The sequence below is a fragment of the Pagrus pagrus genome (genome assembly GCF_965226575.1).
Source record: "Pagrus pagrus genome assembly, chromosome: 14".
In the NCBI taxonomy this organism is placed as follows: Eukaryota; Metazoa; Chordata; class Actinopteri; order Spariformes; family Sparidae; genus Pagrus; species Pagrus pagrus.
The window spans coordinates 1,851,150-1,868,004 of NC_140198.1; the positions used below are offsets into that span (position 1 = coordinate 1,851,150).

A 16,855-nucleotide genomic window follows, 5' to 3' on the forward strand; every position below is an offset into this window, starting at 1 on the left:
ACGTCCAGCTATATTATGCCGTTTTTCCATTACATCTGTCGGCCTGGCTCTACTCGGTTTGATTCGGTGCGGGAGCCTGGCGTGGCCAGGGTTTTGCGTTTCCATCACATCTGGGCTACCTGCTTGAAGGTGTGTCATAAAGCAATGATGCGCTTGTCCCAATCCTGGCAGTACTGTTGAAGAATCACAGCTAGCGAAGTGGCTCCGCTAATTCAGTTACAATTTTACATTACAAGGTGATGGGCAAATATAGGTCCATTGCCAAACCCCTTATGACAGAAGGAAACAGCTACTGCATACACTAACCGTGGTATGAGACAGCTGCTTCTCCAGCAGATACTGCAAAAAGAGAGAACACATCCCACTGAACAAGTCGGGGGATCCAACTGTCTCTCCACCATGGATTAACAATTAAAGTCTGGATACAGCTTTGGAGATGGCGCCCCATTCATTCCTATGAAAGCTGCAAGCTGTGGCGTATGAAGCCAAAAAAAGTTCCCCGCTATAAAAATACCCAGATCTTCTGCATTGAGGGGCCTATAGAGCGTGTGGACTAAAGACTTTTGCCAAACGAGCTGCCTAGCTTCTGGTTTAGCACCCAGCTAACTTGAATAGAAATGAAATGGTTTAATCTTGCGGCTCTTCTAGGCTTTCCAAATTTTATTTGACCAAATGGCTCAAATCACAGTGAAACGAGTCTAGCCATGGGGGTTGTACCGTTTAAAAAAAAAAATGATCCTCTGTTTTACAGCCACTTCGGTCACTATCTAAGCTTATGAAAACGTATTTTTGGGCCCTAGTGCACCTCATGAGGTTGTTAGGGCGGTTGAAAGCAGACTAACAGGGGTGGGCGAGACAGTCAGACAGTGAGGATAATGAACTTGAGGCACAGATGAAACCGGAGTGGAACAGATTTCAGGTAAATACGAGGAAAATACTGGTCAGAGCTCAAGATTCACCATAGTGTTAGTACCACATTAGCCAACTGGATGTATAGCCAGGGAACAGTGCTTAAAGCAACACTAGGTCGTTTTTCGACCTTAAAATAATGTTTCTAAACTCAGTTAAGTGGTAGAATAACGGTTAATAGGATGAATGGTGACGCCTCTGCAGCCTGAGGGGGGTTGTGCCGCCAGAAACCGCACTGCGTAACTTCCCTGAGCAGGTAGCTACATACCTAACGTAAAGAAGTCCAGTGCGACCTGCTTTACGACACGTTTATTCGTCGGTGGATTTAGCCAGCAGCTACTTGGATTTTTTGTAAACCAACGCCATGGCCAATCCAGCTAAAAAAGCCAAGAAGGTATTGTCTGAGGAGGCGAAGAAAAGAAAAAGAGAAAGTGATATAATATGAGCTGGACAGGGATAAATATTAGACCAGCTTACACTCGGTGGTGCGAGCTGAAAGAACTGATGGCGACCTAGCCTTGATGCTACTGGGTTTGTAAGTCATATATTACATATATACATATTTATTATCTTACCGACTTTTACTTTGAGTTGATTTGTTGTTATGTGGTGTTCATTGGGGCACTATTTGTCCACAGTTTATAACTGTAATAAATCTGGGGGATAAGCTAATGCTGTCTGTTTCGATAGCTTGCTCGTTTTCATGTAGTGACTGTAAACGATGACTAACTTACTAAAACACTATGAACGTCTTGTCTTGAAAAGTTGCAGATTCCTTAGTTCAACAGTGTTGAACAGTGTGGTCGGGAGGTAACGTTAGGCTATTGCTGTTATCGGTAACAATAACAACAACAAGGTTATGCGGCTCTCACAGTCCAGAACGCGTTTTTCCACTGTTTCAACCTTCTCTAATAGTTCCCTTTGAGAGCTCTGCACCACTTGAAGTGTTTGCTCTAATTTATCAAACCTGCCGTTCATGTGTCCCAGGATCTTGTCGGAAACTTTATCCCAGATTAATGGCAACATCTCCGTGTCGCTGTTGCTGAAGTCATGATCTGGCTGGCTAGCACTAGCACTGTTAGCATTAGCGTTAGCAGAAGCAGAGGATGGTCGGGGCCCCTCAACATTTTTTGACGACTTCCTCAGCATGTTGTTGCATAAACTTAACTGGTTAGGCCCCTAATGCATACAGTTGTTCCTGAGGCTGATAGAATTATATACAAGACTGTCAATGTAATAATTTTACATATTGGCGGGTAAGAGCCCCTGAAAGCATGTCTACTCCATGCGCTGCTCACCAGCGGCCCCTAGTCTTTTATAAAGTTTGAAGTGTATTAGTGTAATTCATCATATTTTTAAGCCTACGGGTAATTTATTCTGGTGTTGTTAATCTCCTGCTACTGTGCCCGAGAAAAAACTTTTCAGCATCTTTTATAATCGCAGACCTTTGTGTTAAGTATGTTTGTATAGATGTTTGCAAACAGTGTACATTCAAGTTTGACATTTGTGAATATACTATAAGAATCATCCATACACCCAGTGGCCACTCTATTAGGTACACCTGTAAAATCTAATGCAATGATATTGATCAGCTCAGCCATAAATTCTGTTTATTCTCATGTTTACTTTTGACTCACACTATCAGAAAAGTATTAATGAAAACATTCTGTATGTTTATTATGGAGTTGTAGTTTTAGTGTTGAATATGAATTCATTATATTAAGGGTGATTCTTATATTTAGCCCATCCCATTTAGAAATATGAAGGGGGGAGAATAACAGAGTTATGTGAATATTTGTTTGTCACCATTGCTAACAATAACTTAAGTGATAAGCATATCGTTGAATTAATATTTCTTGGAAGGTTTTAACAACAACTGGACATTATATGCTTTGTAAAGGAAGAATATGTGGAAGAGAAGTTTACTAGATTGTATTAGATTGTAAAGGTGTACCTATCAGTGTGACCCAGGAGTGGATAATATCTTGGTGTCATTTAAAAGTATCCCTGATGCAGCTGATTTTGTTTGTTCTGTAATCATACATTGAACTTGACTTGGCCATACCTTTGTAACCGCTAAAAAAAGGTGCCAAATTGTTGTTGTACTTGATCAAATGTTCTCATATAAAAAAACACCCCTTTTACACTTCCCCATACACATTTTGCGGTTTTTTAAACCTCATATATGTGACTCTGTGTGACTCTAATGCTTTACCTCCATATTATTGTCTGTACCATTAAAGCTAATGTGAAAATTAAAGAATTGGTTCATCCAAGTTGCAAAACAAAATATGACAAACACAAATATACAGTGTAAGTAATTATGCACTTTAGTTTGCACTTTAATAGCTTGCAAGCACACTTTTAAAAGGAGGTACACTGCACATCAAGTTACAATGAATTAACACATTTTATTACAAATAACAATAATCTATGAAGTGACAGAAAATGAGTGTCTACACTGACAGCACAGATTGTACATGAGGACAGGTCTGATGGTCTGGTCAGACATCATGGGAAGATGATAAAACACACATAAAAAAAAACAATCTGGATGTACACTAATATTTTTGTTGTGTATAGTTGAGGAGAGACTGCCCATCTGCACCATCTTCATCCTGGGAAGAGGATACTATAATAATATAATTAACATTTCTTGGAAAGTTTTAACAATAGCTGGCCATTACAAGCTTTGTTACGGTAGAATTTGTGGCAGAGATGTTTTCTGGATTGCATTTGATTGTTTGTACGTAATAAGGTGGCCATGAATATCCCTGGTGTAATTTAGGTCATTCTGTAAATTCACCTTATAGTTATGAGAGGACTTTCCCTTTTGTAACTGATGAAAAAAAACATCTGCACTCTTTGTTCATGTACTTCATCAAATATCACCTGGCTGCATTAAAAAACATCCCTTTTTAATTTCCCCATATAGATTTTTTTTTTTTTTTTTTTTTTTAAAGCTAATAGAGTATATCTTGAACAACAGTTCATGGGCCACAGTTATATTCATTGTGTCCTTGTGACTCTGATGCTTTACCTCTGTGCTATTGTCTACAATGTTAATGCTAATGTGGGAATTAAGGACGCAATTCAACCAATTTACAGGTCAAAATAAAACAAACACAATAACACAATGTAAGTATATACTGTAGGTTGTTCATAGTTTGCAGCAAATCACACTTTTAAAAAAGCACCACACTGCACATTCTCAGTTCAAAGTTTGAAGAAAGAACACATTTTGTTACAAATAATATTCATCTATGAAATGCCAGAAACGGATCCTCTACACTGACAGCACAGATTGCACATGAGGACGGGTCTGATGGTCTGGTCTCTGATTCCATAGATGAGAGAAGTCAGACATCTTGGGAAGATGATAAAACACACATAAAAAACAATCTGGATGTACACCAATATTTTTCTGTCTAGGACCTTTGAGATAGCTATGAGCATTGGGTTGTGTATAGTTGAGGAGAGGCTGAGGCCCACCTGCACTAGATGTAGCAGCAGTGTATTTCTCACCTTTCGGGCTGAAGCTTTATCTGTGGAGGCTGACCTGGCTGCTAAAATCACACCGATATAGGAGCAACTGACTGCCACACCAGTTGATAGAAACAGACAATAAGTAAAGGATTTGTCATAAAGTTCAGACAGTGGGTCAAGCAACATGCTTTCTTTGCCACAGAAGCGTTTCATCTGCAGGCTCTGCAGTTCTTCAAATGGGAAATTTAACAGCAATAAAACGTTAGTGAGAACGCTTAATGCACTGAAAGTCCAAACCAGAATAATAGCCACCCCTGTGTTTCTGATGGTGATGATGCTTGCATGCCTCAGTGGGTAACACACAGCTACATATCTTTCCAGAGACATCACCAACAGTGTGAGAGGAGAGATCACAGTTGTGAGATTGGCGAGCATGGTTAAAACACCACACACAGGATACGTCAGTGTTACTTTAGAAGCAGCCAGTATGTACATTAACTGCCCATGTACCAGCAGTACAGTGTCTGCAAAAAGGAGGTTATAAAGAAGAATGTAACGGGAGGTCTCACAAAACACAGATTTACTCCTCAAGGTGAATAACATGGTGCCATTAATGAAAAGAAACACACAACATGGCACTGTAGTCAAAATGGAAAACATCACTCTCTCCAGTAACCCCTGATACTGCAGTCCACCAGTGGAGTTAGTCTGAGACTGATTTGCATACATTTTAGGCACACATTTAATAAACCAAAAATATTAACCTGCTAATTTAATTGGAGCACAAAAGCACAATTTATCCGGTTAAGTCTGTGTTCTTATAATGGTGAAGATCTATCAACTTTGCAGGGGTGCCTGGTAATTGCACAGGAAATCTCAAAAGACACCTGTTTACTCCTCAATGTGGTCAATTACATGGTCCCATTATTGAAGAGAAATGCAGCGTGGTTTTGTAGACACGGGGAAACATTGCCCTTTCAAAAGCAAAAAACCTGTGTAACAGGGATGTTGGTTTGAGCTGGAGTTGCATTTGACATCTTAATGAAGCATTGAAGAGGCATGAAAATGACAAACTCTTGATGTAATCGGATAGCAAAAGCAAAATAAATCTTACCCAAATGTGTAAATATTTCATCTCCAGAGCAGAGAATGCCACTGAGTTCACATGCAAAACCTGAAATGATCCAGGTTGTGTAGGCAGATCTGGACTGCAGGGTTTGCCTGCCCTCACATGTTGTTTATGAGCTCTGTCCTCACATGGCTTTACGTGGTACAATCACGTGTCAGCATTGGCAAATTATTCATGATGTGATGTAATTTCTCTACAACCACCTCCTCCTCCTCAATACACTGATCCATGTCAAGGTATCTATGATGCAGCAGCACTTTCCCAACTGTTCTCATATAGTGTCATGTGTGTTTTGGTTAGCTGTTTAAACATGGCCATAAAAATGTTGCGATGTTTAAGGAAACCACGAACTGTGATGACATCCTATCTGTCCTGGAGGTCTCACATAGGTCATATTAACAAAACAACAGGTGTTTATTTCAGAGAAACTCTCTAATAATGCCTGAATTTAGTAAGTCCCTGTCCCTCTTTACCATCTCTTTTCCGAGTGGTTGTGAGCGTGGTGGGCTAGTGTCCTTGGGCAGATCTGGAGTTATATGCTGTCTGGATCGTTTCGATGGAGTTCTGTCTGGGGTGCCCTGCAAAGTCCTGGACAGGCTCCCACATATGTGCAGAACTGAGCTGCCAGGGTTCCAATCCGTACGAAGCCCTGGCCGCATATCACCTATCATCATTCACCTTCACTTACTCATTATCAAGTCCTGTATCTCAGACAAAATCCTCCTCCTCACCCACAAATCCCTCAGTGCCCCTTCCCATCAGACCTCCCGTCTTGTACCCTGTCCTGGATTTCAGGGTCCTCAAACACAGGTGTGTTCATCACCCAACACACTGGCCTGAGGTTTTTTGGGGACAGAGCCATTTGGAACTCACACATGGCATCAATGCATTCACTCCTTTAAACCTACCTGTTTACCAAGGTCTACGGTCTTAGTTTTGTTCTTGTTTTGTCTGCCTTCATATTTGTAAAGCTTTCTTGGGTTCCTTGAAAGGCAGTACAGTTGTTGTTGTTGTCATTATTACTATGCCTCATGCTGGCCTGCTTCAAGATGTCCACCATCATCCCCATCCACAAAAAACAAGGATCACAAGACTTAAAGGATAACTACCGTTTTTTACAACCTGGACCTTATTTTCTAAAATATATGATCATTTACTCACCCAGATAACTTTGGTGTCATTTGAAGTCGTTCAGACGAAATTAGATCCAGTGTAGCGCCGGTATATCCATATAATGCGAGTGACGGGGCACCGACACACAGCCTCTATATAATGCATTATCTGCCACGAAACTAGTTCATTTCACCAATATTTTGTCATGATACACTAGTGCTATTCCCCTCTGAGTCTCGCGCAGCTCAGAGACGGCATCTTCCAGGTCAGAGGTAGTAGGTCAACCTACAGACCCCGGACGTTGACAACAGACGAGCCCGGACTCAGAGGGGAATAGCACTAGTGTATCGTAACAAAATATCGTGAAATGAACTAGTTTTGTGGCAGATAATGCTCATAGAGCCTGCGCTTTGGTGCCCGGATCACTCGCATTATATGGATATATGCAGCGCTCCACTGGATCTAATTTCGTCCGAACGACGCCAAATGACACCAAAGTTATCTGGGTGAGTAAATGATAATATATTTTGCTAGAAATAAGGTCCAGGTTGTAAAAAAACGGTAGTAACCCTTTAATGACCACAGACCCATCACCCTGACCTCTGTGATAAAATGTCATTCGACACCTTTTGTTGTCCCACGTCTAAACCATCACTGGCACACTCCCAAACCCCCTGCAGGTTGCCAACAGAGCCACTTATTCCACTTCATTCCTCAGGACCTAGACTCCCCAGGAACCTATGCCTGACCGATCACTAACTTTCTGTCTGACAGGATGCAGCATTTGAAACTGGGAAAATGTGTCTTGTGTGTTTCTCCCAGCCTGTCAGCACCGATTCCCCCTCAAGGCTGCATCCCTTACCCTCTACTCTTTTCCGTGTACACCAAAAGCAACACCTGCACTCATCAGTCTGTCGAGCTTATGAAGTCTGCGGATAATTATCCCCTCATTGGACTCCTCTCTGGAGGGGATGAGTCTGCCCACAGGTAGGAGATTGACAAATTGGTGACCTGGCCTTGGCAGAACAACTTGAAGCTAAACACTGGACAGCTATCAACAGTGGAGATTATTTTGGATTTCAAAAAGCAATTAGCCCTGCAACCCCCATCATCACATGTGACTCCAAAGTCAACACTTGCTGTTTTACCAGCAGCAATTTGGCTGCGCCGAGTCAAACCGAGCCATGCTGATGTGCTTTTCCATCACCAGTTTAACTTTAGCCATAGAGGTCTATGCAACCCTCCAAAGATATGCCTCCCCGAACTAGGGATGCACGATATTGGATTTTTTGCCGATATCCGATATGCCAATATTTTACAACTCATTTGGCCGATAACCGATATCAATACCGATATATATATATATATGTATATATATATATATATGTATATATATATGTATATATATATATATATATATATATATATATATATATATATATATATGTATATATACTGTATATACATATTTGTGTATATATATATATATGTGTATATATACTCTTTCTTCCCCACACCTACTTGCAGGGATCAAGTCTCTTCTGTAGTGGAATTAACATGTTAATATGCATACTCTTACCATGTTGGCCCATGTGTAAATGCAGACATAAAATACAAAGTTTAAAACATTTGCGATGATACCCTGAGACAACAAACCTTTGTTCAACGCAAGCTGCAAGGTGTGTGCCATGCATGGCAAACTTGACACGCCTAACTCCATCACCGCTTTCACCATGTTGCGTGTGTTGTCTCTGACCACTACATCTTCAAATGGACAATTAAGTTTGTGGTGTTCTTCCTCCCATCACCGCTGAACAATCATTGCAAATACAAACTTTGCTATCGATTTCCGACACCTTAAAAAACTTCCACACTGCCGAAATTTTAAACTTCGCCCTTGCTCCGCTGCAGATTGACGTAGGTGACGTGTCACGTCGCGCTGCGCTTGTAATCCTCGAGCTGTTGGGCATTTAATTTAATTTAATCAAGGGAGCAGCAGTCTGTTTATTTATTTGCTTATTATATCGACGTGATATCCGATAGTTAATTTTAAAGTCAATATCGGCCGATACCGATAGCTTGCCAATATTATCATGCAACCTAACGTTCACCACGGCATCTCTTGACTCTTTCAAGCCTGTCACGTGTGCTCAGTGTGAACCTACTCTCATCTGTGAAGAGAACAGTGTTGCCATTTCTGGTGTTCTCTCGCGAATGCCAACCAAGCTGAATGGTGCTGGGCTGTGAGCATAGAGGACCTCGGGCCCTCATGACACCCTTATGGAGTCTGTTTCTGAAAGTTTGGTCAGAAACATGCACACCAGTAGCCTGCTGGAGGTCATTTTGTAGGACTCTGGCAGTGCTCCTCCTCACTCAGAGGAGCAGGTACCAGTCCTGCTGCTGGGTTGATGGCCTTCTACGACCTTGTCCAGCTCTCCCTGTGTAACAGCCGGTCTCCTAGTATCTCCTTCATGCTTTTAAGACTGTGCTGGGAGGCACAGCAAACCTGCTTGCGACTACCCGTATGAATGTGCCAACCTGCAGGAGCTGGACTTCCTGTGTGCTCTGTGTAAAGCTAGCATGTTAGTATTAGGACATTTTGACTGCACTTTCCCTGCAGTTCTTGTGTGAATAACTCACTAATAGCTTTAGCATTATTTTCTGAAAAAGAATTTCAGCATATTTTTAAATCACAGGTATTTGTGTTTGTTCAATTCGTTAATGTAATGTTTGCATGTGTCCATTGAAGTTATACATTTGCATTTGTAATATGTAACACACATGCATTTTGCATTTTAAAGGAATAGTTCATTCTAAAACAAAATTCAGTCATTATCAACTCACCCACATGCTGATGAGAAGTCGAGTGTAGTTTCTTATTCCTCAAAGTGCAGCTGGAGACCCGCGGGGGTAAGTGGCGCCCGAGACGAAAAGGTCCATAAAACTACACAAAAACTTTGTAATATTCCTCCACACGCGGGTGCGTGCCTCCAGGCAGATATAGCATAGTGACTGCTTAGGCTAGAAAAATGTACTAAATGACATTGTTTCGAGTAAACTCTGGATGTCGCCACTTCAGGACACTTGGATTGCAGCGGACGAGCAGTGTGGAGGAATATTACAGTTTTAGTATAGTTTTATGGACCTTTTCCTCTCGGGCACAATTGACGCTCGTTATGTTGATTATTGTTGCAGGAGGGTAACCCCGCGGGTCTCCAGCTGCACTTTGAGGAATAAGAAACTACACCGGAGATCTCATCAGCATGAGGGTGGTCGGTCATGACTGAATTTTGTTTTAGAGTGAACTATTCCTTTAACCTTACACTCTACATTGTTGTTCACATTTAAACAATGGCAATCCAAGTTTGCAGAAGTTCCAAACTTGCAGAAGGGATTTATTCCATTTGAATGTTTTTATTTAGTAAAATATACAATCATACACTCAATAAACACTTCATTAGGTACTTCTGTAAAATCTTATGCAATGCTTTTCAACAGCTCAGCCATAAAATTATCCAAAAATAACGTATAGTTTTGAATAAATGCATAAATGCATTTTATTGAACTGTATGTTTATTAACAGGTTGAAGTTTTCAGTGATCTTGAACTGGACTGCATTATATCAAACTATTTCTAATATTTTGCCCACCTCTGTTACGAACGTGAAGGAAACATAGTAAAAATAAAAGAACATATCGCAGCCAAGTATGATGCCATCACTAACTATGGCATCAGAGATAAACATATAGCATAGTTCACATTTCATGGAAAATTTTGGCAACTGGCCATTATAATTTTTTTTCTTCTTTTCATTCTGTAAATGCACCTTGAAGTTATGAGATGACTTTTCCTTTTGTAACTGAAAAAAACATGTGCACTTGATCAAATGTTTTTGCATTAAAAAACATCCCTTTCAAATTTCCCCATTTACATTTTGTTGTTTTTAAAGCTCATAGAGTATATCTTGAACAACAGTTCATGGGTCATAGTTATATTCATTGTGTCCTGTGACTCCTGTGATGCTTTACCTCTGTACTATTGTTTGCAATGGTAATGCCAATGTGGTAATTAAGGACTCAATTCAACCAATTTACAAAACGAAGTGAAACAAACACAGTAACACAGTGTAAGTATTTATATGCTGTAGGTTGTTAACAGTTTGCAGCAAATCACACTTTTAAAAAAGCACCACACTGCACATTCTCAGTTTAAAGTTTGAAGAAAGAACACATTTTGTTACAAATAATATTCATCTATGAAATGCCAGAAACTGATCCTCTACACTGACAGCACAGATTGTACAAGAGGACTGGTCTGATGGTCTGGTCTCTGATTCCATAGATGAGAGAGGTCATACATCTTGGGAAGATGATAAAACACACATAAAGAACAATCTGGATGTACACTAATATTGTCCTGTCTAGGACCTCTGAGATAGCTATGAGGATTGGGTTGTATACAGTTGAGGAGAGACTGAGGCCCAGCTGCACCAGATGCAGCAACAGTGTGTTACCAGCCTTTTGGGCCGAAGCTTTATCTGTGGAGGCTGACCTGGCTACTAAAATCACACCAATATAGGAGCAACTGACTGCCACACTGGTTGACACAAACAGCCAACAGGTAAGGGATTTGTCATAAAGATCAGACATTGGATCAAGCAACATGCTTTCTTTGCCACAGAAGCGTTTCATCTGCAGGCTCTGCAGTTCTTCAAATGGGAAATTTAATAGCAAAATGACTCGAGTGAGGATACTTAATGCACTAAAGGCCCAAACCACAATAATAGCCACCCCTGTGTTTCTGATGGTGATGATGCTTGCATGCCTCAGTGGGTAACACACGGCTACATATCTTTCTAGAGACATCACCAACAGTGTGAGAGGAGAGATCACAGTTGTGAGATTGGCGAGCATGGTTAAAACACCACACACAGGATACGTCAGTGTTACTTTAGAAGCAGCCAGTATGTACATTAACTGCCCATGTACCAGCAGTACAGTGTCTGCAAAAAGGAGGTTATAAAGAAGAATGTAACGGGAGGTCTCACAAAACACAGATTTACTCCTCAAGGTGAATAACATGGTGCCATTAATGAAAAGAAACACACAACATGGCACTGTAGTCAAAATGGAAAACATCACTCTCACCAGTAACCCCTGATACTGCAGTCCACCAGTGGAGTTAGTCTGAGACTGATTTGCATACATTTTAGGCACACATTTAATAAACCAAAAATATTAACCTGCTAATTTAATTGGAGCACAAAAGCACAATTTATCCGGTTAAGTCTGTGTTCTTATAATGGTGAAGATCTATCAACTTTGCAGGGGTGCCTGGTAATTGCACAGGAAATCTCAAAAGACACCTGTTTACTCCTCAATGTGGTCAATTACATGGTCCCATTATTGAAGAGAAATACAGCATGGTTTTGTAGACACGGGGAAACATTGCCCTTTCAAAAGCAAAAAACCTGTGTAACAGGGATTTTGGTTTGAGCTGGAGTTGCATTTGACATCTTAATGAAGCATTGAAGAGGCATGAAAATGACAAAAATGGCAAAATTAATCTTACCCAAATGTGTAAATGTTTCATATCCAGAGCAGAGAATGCCACTGAGTTCACATGCAAAACCTGAAATGATCCAGGTTGTGTAGGCAGATCTGGACTGCAGGGTTTGCCTGCCCTCACATGTTGTTTATGAGCTCTGTCCTCACATGGCTTTGCGTTAAACAATCACATGTCAGCATTGGCAAATTATTCACGAGTGATGTAATTTCTCTACAACCACCTCCTCCTCCTCAATACACTGGTCCATGTCACAGTATTTATGATGCAGCAGCACTTTCCCAACTGTTCTCATATAGTGTCATGAGTGTTTTGGTTGGCTGTTTAAACATGGCCATAAAAATGTTGCGATGTTTAAGGAAACCACGAACTGTGATGACATCCTATCTGTCCTGGAGGTCTCACATAGGTCATATTAACAAAACAACAGGTGTTTATTTCAGAGAAACTCTCTAATAATGCCTGAATTTAGTAAGTCCCTGACCCTCTTTGCCGTCTCTTTTCCAAGTGGTTGTGAGCGTGGTGGGCTAGTGTCCTTGGGCAGACCAGGGGTCCGTTTCACAAAGCAGGTTTAGTGAAAACTCTGAGTCTGTTAACCCAGAAATGAGGGAAACTTTGAGTTTTCTGTTTCACAAAGGGAGGTAACTCAAACCAGAGAAAGAGGGGTAACTCTAGCCTGTTTCACAGAGAGAGGTAACTTAAGCTCTCGGTCAGTTACCATGGTAACATACTCTATGAACCTAACCTGGTCGGGACCAGGTTTTTCTCAACAAACCTCGAGTTTCTCTCTGTCTCTGCCCTCTTTCAGCCACACACGGTATTTGATTTCCTCATTCATTCAGTCAGCAGGCGAGTTTTGGCGTAATGTAGTTCTGCCGTCTGTTTTTTGAGCAAATCATTGCAAAAATCAGTCAGTAGGCGACATTAGAAGTTATATTAGGTGGCGACTATTTTCACTACCATGGCATGTCCTTTTGATAATGATCCCGTGGATGAAGGGGCAGCATTACTGCGCAGAGAATTAAATATTCGTCGGGAGATGATCATCAGACCGCGCATAGATGTTCTTGCATTTCCAGACAATTATCTTTTTGAGCGGTACCGTTTCACGTCACAGTCCATCATTTACATACACAACCTAATCCGTCCTTACATTTCCAACATTACCAACCGAATTCATGCTCTCACATCCCAGCAGATATTGTGTGTTGCGCTGCATTTTTTTTTTTTTGAATAGGGAGTTTTTTTATACAACGTCGGAGATGCAGAGCACTTGAGCAAGGCAACTGTATGCAGAGCTGTCAGAAAAGTGTGCCTCGCCTTGAAACGCCCAGTGGGGTGAAAAACGTAGCCCTCCTCTTCCCCGTTGCCATGGTGACTCGTCGAATCGGGGCTCCATTGATGCTGTCTTTTTATACTTGTGGCGCACGCGCTTAACTCCAGGTGAAACTACTCCGAGTTGATCAAACTAACTCAAATCAGCTGTTCTGGAACCGAAAACTCAGAGTTTCCTATCTCAGAGTAGATCAACTCAGAGTTCGAGGTTAGACTCAGAGTTTGTTGAACCTGCTTTGTGAAACGGACCCCTGGAGTTATATGCTGTCTGGATCGTTTCGATGGAGTTCTGTCTGGGGTGCCCTGCAAAGTCCTGGACAGGCTCCCACATATGTGCAGAACTGAGCTGCCAGGGTTCCAATCCGTACGAAGCCCTGGCCGCATATCACCTATCATCATTCACCTTCACTTACTCATGATCAAGTCCTGTATCTCAGACAAAATCCTCCTCCTCACCCACAAATCCCTCAGTGCCCCTTCCCATCAGACCTCCCGTTTTGTACCCTGTCCTGGATTTCAGGGTCCTCAGACACAGGTGTGTTCATCACCCAACACACTGGCCTGAGGTTTTTTGGAGACAGAGCCATTTGGAACTCACACATGGCATCAATGCATTCACTCCTTTAAACCTACTTGTTCACCAAGGTCTACATTCTTAGTTTTGTTCTTGTTTTGTCTGCCTTCATATTTGTAAAGCTTCCTTGGGTCCCTTGAAAGGCGATACAGTTGTTGTTGTTGTTGTTGTTGTTGTTGTCATTATTATTATGCTTCATGCTGGCCTGCTTCAAGATGTCCACCATCATCCCCATCCACAAAAAAACAAGGATCACAAGGCTTAATGACCACAGACCCATCACCCTGACCTCTGTAAAAAAAAGTCATTAGACACCTTTTGTTGTCCCACCTCTAAACCATCACTGGCACGCTCCTAAACCCCCTGCAGGTTGCCAACAGAGCCACTTAGTCCACTTCATTCCTCAGCACCTAGACTCCTCAGGAACCTATGCCTGACCAATCACCAACTTTGAGCCTGACAGGATGCAGCATTTAAAGCTGGGAAAATGTGTGTTTCTCCCAGCCTGTCAGCACCGATTCCCCCTCAAGGCTGCATCCCTTACTCTCTACTCTTTTCCGTGTACACCAAAAGCAACACCTACACTCATCAGTCTGTCGAGCTTATGAAGTCTGCGGATAACAATCTCCTCATTGGTCTCCTCTCTGGAGGGGATGAGTCTGCCTACAGGTAGGAGATTGGTGACCTGGCCTTGGCAGAACAACTTGGAGCTAAACACTGGACAGCTATCAAGAGTGGAGATTATTTTGGATTTCAAAAAGCAATTAGCCCTGCAACCCCCATCATCAAATGTGACTCCAAAGTCAACACTTGCTGTTTTACCAGCAGCAATTTGGCTGCGCCGAGTCAAACCGAGCCATGCTGATGTGCTTTTCCACCACCAGTTTAACTGTGCCGAGTTGAACCAAGCCGCACCGGCAATGGACCACCTCTGGAGTAGGGCCAAGGCGCCCTCGCCCCATCTCCAAGCGGCCAGGGGTGAAGTCTCGCGACTTTGGCCAAGCACCCATCTCCCCCTCAAATGAATATTGAAGCTGTGGCGGAAATGCAAATCCCAGCCGCACCAAGTCTAAGCAAGAGGAGCCAGGCCGGCAGATGTGATGGAAAATCAGCAACCATGGAATCCTTCCACTCCCTGGGCACCAGCAGCACCGATGGACCTCATGTGGGAGCTGAACATCAGCTCTATCACTAAGAATGCACTGCAGAGGATGCACTTTCAATCAAAGTCATTAATGGCATACTCTTCCATCCTTATTATTAACCAACTGGTACGATACTGCCAAGGATAAGGGCAGACTGCAGCATATCATTGACTTTGCTGGAAATGTGATTGGCTTTAATCTGCCACCTCTCCACAACCTGTACACTTCCAAGGCCCTGAGGTTAGTAGGAAAGATGGTGGCTGACTGTTTCTGCCCTGGACACTCCCCATCATAGGGAGGCTGTGGTCCTTCAGGACCAAAAGTTCACCCCACAAGAATATTTTCTACCAAACTGCAGCTGTGGGCTCATCAGCAAGGCCGGGGACCACCTCTGACACCGACTCTTACTCCGAGATTCCAATGGATACGTGTCCGCTGTGTCATGGCTCCGGTACGATATAGCTCAGTGCAGGTGACCAGCAATCACAAGGTTGCTGGTTCGAATCCCAGCTCCCCTGGGCGGAACTGAGCTACATGTCGTATCCAAGCATCCTTGAGCAAGATACTGAACCCTAAAATTGCTTCTGATGTGCACTTGGCACCTTGTGTGGTGGCCTCTGCCATCAGAAAGGGCCCTGCAGAGGAGCAGGCAACTCGTCCTGCCCATTGATAACTGGTATTGGCTCCAGTAACCCCCGCAACCCCCTGAAAGGGGGGGTTAGAGCGGCAACAACCCCGCGACCCTCACGGAAAAAGTGGTTGATGATGAGATGAGATGTATTTTAATTGATGATTAAAAATCACTGCCACAGATTATGCTTAATATACACTGCTCAACCAAAAGGAAACCTTTAATCACACATCAGATCTTTATGAATTAATTATTCAAGTTGAAATCTTTACTGATGTGCATTACTACATTAGTAGATGTAACAACAGTCGATGAAAACCAAAATCATCAACCAATTGAGGGCTGGATTTAAAATCACAACGAAAATTTTAAAAAATCACAGGCTGATCCAACTTCAATTTCGTCTGAACTCTAATGTGATTCAGTAGTGTGTATGGCCCCCCTTGTGCCTGTATGCACTCCCAACAACGTCTGGGCATGCTCCTGGTAAGTCGGTGGATAGTGTCCTGGTGGTTCTCCTCCCAGACCTGGATCAGGGCATCAGTGAGCTTCTGGACAGTCTGTGGCAGTACTTGGAAGCATCGGATGCACAGATACATAACATCTCATAGCTGCTCAATTTGATTTAGGTCAGGGGAACAAGAGTCAATGACATTAATGTCTTTGTCATCAAGGAACTACCTACACACACAGGGCCCACTGCACCAGCGTAAGGTCTGACAATCGCTGTGAGATTTTCATCCTGTGACCTAACAGCAGTCAGGGTACCATTGGCTATGCCATAGAGGTCTATGCAACCCTCCAAGGATATGCCTCCCCGGACTAGGGATGCACGATATTGGATTTTTTGCCGATATCTGATATGCCGATATTTTACAACTCATTTGGCCGATAACCGATATCGATACCGATATATATATATATCGATATATATATATATATATATATATATATATATATATATATAT

General features: G+C 42.2%; 3 protein-coding genes across 3 annotated transcripts in view; 1 reads left to right on the forward strand and 2 right to left on the reverse strand.

Annotated features, from left to right (window-relative positions):
- Positions 1-16,855, forward strand: part of nup98 (nucleoporin 98 and 96 precursor) — a 159,687-nt gene that overhangs the window by 35,525 nt on the left and 107,307 nt on the right. The gene's annotated exons all lie outside the window — the stretch shown is intronic.
- On the reverse strand, positions 4,171-5,124 carry LOC311268997 (odorant receptor 131-2-like; the record flags this gene model as incomplete). The annotated part of the gene is made up of 1 exon (XM_084372981.1): positions 4,171-5,124. One exon carries the CDS (start codon positions 5,122-5,124, stop codon positions 4,171-4,173), a length of 954 nt encoding a protein of 317 aa, XP_084229107.1.
- LOC311268998 (odorant receptor 131-2-like) lies at positions 10,891-11,844 on the reverse strand (the record flags this gene model as incomplete). The annotated part of the gene is made up of 1 exon (XM_084372982.1): positions 10,891-11,844. The coding sequence occupies one exon, from the start codon at positions 11,842-11,844 to the stop codon at positions 10,891-10,893; it is 954 nt and encodes a 317-aa protein (XP_084229108.1).